At 57.0% G+C, this 6,000-nt stretch overlaps 2 protein-coding genes across 2 annotated transcripts in view; one reads left to right on the plus strand and one right to left on the minus strand.

The window, feature by feature from the left end:
* Positions 1–2,155, plus strand: part of SPAG17 (sperm associated antigen 17) — a 481,673-nt gene extending 479,518 nt beyond the window's left edge. The window contains exons 44-47 of the mRNA XM_063956879.1: positions 669–729; positions 1,397–1,541; positions 1,804–1,929; positions 2,055–2,155. Coding sequence (XP_063812949.1) covers positions 669–729; positions 1,397–1,541; positions 1,804–1,929; positions 2,055–2,074 — 352 coding nt within the window. The 3' untranslated portion in view covers positions 2,075–2,155. The remainder of the gene's footprint in view (positions 1–668; positions 730–1,396; positions 1,542–1,803; positions 1,930–2,054) is intronic.
* Positions 2,156–3,529: 1,374 nt separating this feature from the next.
* WDR3 (WD repeat domain 3) overlaps positions 3,530–6,000 on the minus strand; it is a 29,329-nt gene continuing 26,858 nt past the window's right edge. The window contains exons 25-27 of the mRNA XM_063956880.1: positions 5,934–6,000; positions 4,067–4,160; positions 3,530–3,911 (exon numbers count right to left, since the gene is read on the minus strand). The exon at positions 5,934–6,000 is cut by the window's right edge and continues 62 nt beyond it. Coding sequence (XP_063812950.1) covers positions 3,756–3,911; positions 4,067–4,160; positions 5,934–6,000 — 317 coding nt within the window. The 3' untranslated portion in view covers positions 3,530–3,755. The remainder of the gene's footprint in view (positions 3,912–4,066; positions 4,161–5,933) is intronic.

The following is a 6,000-nucleotide window of genomic DNA, read 5'->3' on the forward strand; positions in this document are numbered from 1 at the left end:
GGCAGCAGAGGGTTAATCCACCTCTCCTCGCATTGTGTAAGCGCGCTCTCTCTGGGGGGCCATTTGTACGGCTTCCAGATGAGGAGAATTCTGACAAGTCCTGATCGGTAATAGAAGCTGAGAGAAGTGGGAACCATCGCTCAGACACCAAACTCATCCATATACATGTATTCCTGGTGCCCGCAGCCCCTCTCCCATCACAGCCGCCAAACCTCACTCACCTCACCGGCTGCTGGGATTCATTACTCCGCTCAGTGTCCCAGATAGACCCCTGCTGGCTGTGTGCAGCGGCTGAGCGCCCCCTGCTGGCCATGCACAGGAGGATCCCACCATTCCAACACGCTCTATCAATACATCAGTGCTGCATAACGAGGTGTAGAGGGAGGGGGCAGATGAGACCCCCTGTATATAGTAAAGAGGGGGACGGAATGTGATGCAACTTTGAGAACAATAGGATTGAAGCATCAAGCAGTGAAGAGTGTAGTTGCCCATAGCAACCAGTTTCTACCTATCTTTTTTCATTAAATGTATTTTATAAATGCTACCTGGTAGCTGATTGGGTACCATGGTCAACTTCTCCACTGCTTGAAACAACTCCCCCCAATAGTCAGTATTTCAGTAGGAAAGGTTCCATTTAACACGCTAACATCATGTGTTCCTTCTGTCAGGTACCGTGTGAAGCCGCCTCCTCCCAGCAGCGGGCTGAGAGTCACTTACACCCCTGGGCCGGTAAGTGCCTGCGAGATGAACACGCCTGTTCCTGACGGTGACATACCGGTCTCTCTGCAACGCATGGCGTCATGGTGTAATGTCGCACAGCTTAGAAGGCTCTGATATAATTTATCTGCGCACACACACTATTCTTCCAGACATATATGTATGTATGTATGTGGTTCACAATGGAAGATATTGGGGGTACAGATCCAAAGGTGGGGGAAGAGATTTTCCTGTGCACAGCAGACTTCCTGTCACTGATCACATGGAAGACAACAGAGAATGGCTGATAACAATAGCTTGATCTCAGCACCATGCCCACTGTAAATACACCAAGCTCCGTCTTATCACATATATTAGTTAGTAGGATTCACCAGAATGTCACACTTCCATGAGGTCCCAGGTACCCCGACAGGCCATGTTTCCAGGATTTCCTGTGAGAAGACATGTACTGTGCCCAAGAGGCAGCAGAGGGAGTTACATCCCTGAGGGCAGGCCGCTCTGTCTGTGTGGAATACGCATGTGTAGGTAGAAGTGATCTGATCGTAGAACATGGGGAGGACGACAGTGGTGGAAGCAGTCAGGTCTCTTCCCCATTCTCTGCTGCAGGACTAGTGACCCTGTATGTGGTGACTAACAAAAATCCTGGAAACATGGCATGTAATATGCTCCTCCCCCACAGGTGGCGGCGGGGATGCAGACCAGATTCGGCGTGGAGCTGTTTGCGATGGCCATTGGTTTGGAGGGGCCGGAAGGAGTCGCCGAGTACTCTCACTCCATAGAGATCCAGAGCGAGGTGGAGACCCTGTTCCTGCCGGTGACTGCAAATATCCTTCACTAACAGGGTCACATGACGCAGCCAGACTGTTATCAGGTTATAATGTGTAATACAACACAGTACTTTATATCACGGTAAGGCCTTACTACGGCTGTGTGGTGAAGGCCAGGCTCAGCCCGAGCCACCATAGAGGCCAGCCCAGTGACAGCTGCAGGTGACAGGACTCGCCTATTGCCCCAGCACAGGGTTTCCACAGTAATAACCATTCTTCTGATGCCCGTTACGAGATCCCTCCTTAACTCTGCCCCCACCAGTCCTGACAGAGGAGGTGTATGAGAGGAGAGCGGAGGCTGAGCCCCCACGCAGACTGGCGCCCGGCGTTCGGCTGCTCAGCACAAACCCCAATGACAGAGCGGAGATACTGCGGCCAAGTAAAGGTACAAGGGCAGTAGGTTACTGGGAATATTACACCGGTGGGGGTGCTGGGGCGTGCCAGGACTGGGGTCACAGGAAAGGGGGGTTCAGGGGTCACCACTAATCTCCCACTTATTATGTCTTACAGAGCGGCCGTCAGACTTCTGATCCGGGTTTGGGTCTGCGACAGAGGACGCTCACCGCTATTTCACCGATTATATTTTATTTAAATAAACAGAAAGCATCTGGTTTATGTCTCCTCCCACTTATTCCTACGCCAGCCCGACTTACCTGCAGCCGCCCCCAGTGTATATAGCCTGCCCGACTTACCTGCAGCCGCCCTCAGTGTATATAGCCTGGCGCTAGTTCCCCGCAGCCGCCCTCAGTGTATACAGCCAGCCCGACTTACCTGCAGCCACCCTCAGTGTATATAGCCAGCCCGACTTACCTGCAACCACCCCCAGTGTATATAGCCAGCCCGACTTACCTGCAGCCGCCCCCAGTGTATATAGCCAGCCCGACTTACCTGCAGCCGCCCTCAGTGTATATAGCCTGCCCGACTTACCTGCAGCCGCCCTCAGTGTATATAGCCTGGTGCTAGTTACCCGCAGCCGCCCTAAGTGTATACAGCTTGGCACTAGTTACCCGCAGCCGCCCTAAGTGTATACAGCTTGGCACTAGTTACCCGCAGCCGCCCTCAGTGTATACAGCTTGGCACTAGTTACCCGCAGCCGCCCTCAGTGTATACAGCCTGGCGCTAGTCACCCGCAGCCGCCCTCAGTGTATACAGCTTGGCGCTAGTTACCCGCAGCCGCCCTCAGTGTATATAGCCTGGTGCTAGTTACCCGCAGCCGCCCTCAGTGTATATAGCCTGGTGCTAGTTACCCGCAGCCACCCTCAGTGTATATAGCCTGGTGCTAGTTACCCGCAGCCGCCCTCAGTGTATACAGCTTGGCGCTAGTTACCCGCAGCCGCCCTCAGTGTATACAGCTTGGCGCTAGTTACCCGCAGCCGCCCTCAGTGTATACAGCTTGGCGCTAGTTACCCGCAGCCGCCCTCAGTGTATACAGCCTGGTGCTAGTTACACGCAGCTGCCGTCAGTGTATATAGCCTGGCGCTAGTTACCCGCAGCCGCCCTCAGTGTATATAGCCTGGTGCTAGTTACCCGCAGCCGCCCTCAGTGTATATAGCCTGGTGCTAGTTACCCGCAGCCGCCCTCAGTGTATATAGCCTGGTGCTAGTTACCCGCAGCCGCCCTCAGTGTATACAGCCTGGTGCTAGTTACCCGCAGCCGCCCTCAGTGTATATAGCCTGGTGCTAGTTACCCGCAGCCGCCCTCAGTGTATATAGCCTGGTGCTAGTTCCCCGGAGCCGCCCTCAGTGTATATAGCGCTAGTTCCCCGCAGCCGCCCTCAGTGTATACAGCCTGGCGCTAGTCACCCGCAGCCGCCCTCAGTGTATATAGCCTGGCGCTAGTCACCCGCAGCCGCCCTCAGTGTATATAGCGCTAGTTACCTGCAGCCGCCGTCAGTGTATATAGCGCTAGTTGTGTAATCTGTACACCAACAGCCAAACTACAGCCATGACGTGATTGGTCGGGAAACTATAATCGTCACCATCCAGTCTCATATAAAACATTTATTAAAAGAGATGGGAGCTCTGTACACAACACACAGGACCCCCCCCCCCGGCTATGAGGTGAAGGGAAGACGCCCAGTCACTCTCCTCACACAGAAGATGCCTTTTATCTCTACGACAACAGTTCAGACCAATCACAGCTCTCTGTGCCCGAGTGTTCCATTATCTGTGGGGGAGGGGACCATGGAGAGGGACTGGAACACGGGGACCATCACACGACGGTCAGCAGCAGCTTCTGCTTCTTTTTCCTCTTTCTCTTCTTCTCCTCGAACCTCTCTGTGGCGTCCGCAAAGAACAGAACCTCCTCTTTGGCCTCAATCTCTCGCTTTAAGAACTGCAGGGCGGCCATGTTTACTCCCATCACGTCCTGAGGAGAGCAGAGGGTAACGGAGTGAGGACCCCGGGTGGTAGCAGAACGAGGACCCCGGGAAGAAGGGGGGGGTGGTGGCAGAGCGGAGGACCCTGGGGGGAGTAGAGAGCGCAGCGTTGGCACCCCACCATATAAGGGAAACAGTCTCTTACCTGAACTTCCGTCACCCGGGAGATGGTGCAGTTTTTCAGGTCTTCAATGACCCCCAGGAGCATCTGGTTACTGGTGATTTGCCCAAAATGAATCCTGTAACAGCCAGAGAGGAGAGTGCAGCAATCTGAATGTTAGATCATTAATATAGAGGAGCAGCAGCCACACAGCACTACAGGTCTCCCTCTGTGTATACCAACACGTACCCACACAGACCTAGCATGCCTGCACCCCAAATATACAACATAGCCCCCCCAATACATGTCCGACTCACAGCTTCACCAAACATCCCCCGCTACAGAGATCCATCAGCTGGAACTCCACTACCCGTCCTGCTGCCCACATATCATCCCGACTGGCCCACCTCTGTCTCACACGTCACCCCAGTATAACACTCCCCCACCTGTGTCTCACACGTCACCCCGACCCCGGGACTCCCCCACCTGCGTCTCACACGTCACCCCGACCCCGGGACTCCCCCACCTGCGTCTCACACGTCACCCCGACCCCGGGACTCCCCCACCTGCGTCTCACACGTCACCCCAGCACCAAGACTCCTCCACCTGCGTCTCACACGTCACCCCAGCACCAAGACTCCTCCACCTGCGTCTCACACGTCACCCCAGCACCAAGACTCCTCCACCTGCGTCTCACACGTCACCCCAGCACCAAGACTCCTCCACCTGCGTCTCACACGTCACCCCAGCACCAAGACTCCTCCACCTGCGTCTCACACGTCACCCCAGCACCAAGACTCCTCCACCTGCGTCTCACACGTCACCCCAGCACCAAGACTCCTCCACCTGCGTCTCACACGTCTCCCCGACCCCAGGACTCCCCCACCTGCGTCTCACACGTCTCCCCGACCCCAGGACTCTCCCACCTGCGTCTCACACGTCTCCCCGACCCCAGGACTCCCCCACCTGCGTCTCACACGTCTCCCCGACCCCAGGACTCTCCCACCTGCGTCTCACACGTCACCCCGACCCCAGGACTCTCCCACCTGCGTCTCACACGTCACCCCGACCCCAGGACTCTCCCACCTGCGTCTCACACGTCTCCCCGACCCCAGGACTCCCCCACCTGCGTCTCACACGTCTCCCCGACCCCAGGACTCCCCCACCTGCGTCTCACACGTCACCCCGACCCCAGGACTCCCCCACCTGCGTCTCACACGTCACCCCGACCCCAGGACTCTCCCACCTGCGTCTCACACGTCTCCCCGACCCCAGGACTCCCCCACCTGCGTCTCACACGTCACCCCGACCCCAGGACTCCCCCACCTGCGTCTCACACGTCTCCCCGACCCCAGGACTCTCCCACCTGCATCTCACACGTCACCCCGACGCCTGGACTCCCCCCACCTGCGTCTCACACGTCACCCCGACGCCTGGACTCCCCCCACCTGCATCTCACACGTCACCCCGACGCCTGGACTCCCCCCACCTGCATCTCACACGTCACCCCGACGCCTGGACTCCCCCCACCTGCATCTCACACGTCACCCCGACGCCTGGACTCCCCCCACCTGCATCTCACACGTCACCCCGACGCCTGGACTCCCCCCACCTGCATCTCACACGTCACCCCGACGCCTGGACTCCCCCCACCTGCATCTCACACGTCACCCCGACGCCTGGACTCCCCCCACCTGCATCTCACACGTCACCCCGACACCGGGACTCATCCACATATCCTTAAAATGGTAAGGTTCACATGACCCCCGCACTTAGAAGATAAAACATTCTGGATACAGGATCCTCCCACCATCATGGGCAATATACGTTCTGGGCACATGGAAGTGGGGGCTGCCAGTCCGCAGGTCCTCATACAGGACACAGATGCGGCAGCGGCTGGCCCAGCACTGACCTGAGCAGGAAGAAAAGGCAGCGACAGATCAGCTCCACGTTCTGGCTGCTGCGGATGTAGTCCCTGA

The sequence above is a fragment of the Pseudophryne corroboree genome, chromosome 2 (genome assembly GCF_028390025.1).
Source record: "Pseudophryne corroboree isolate aPseCor3 chromosome 2, aPseCor3.hap2, whole genome shotgun sequence".
Lineage (NCBI taxonomy): Eukaryota > Metazoa > Chordata > Amphibia > Anura > Myobatrachidae > Pseudophryne > Pseudophryne corroboree.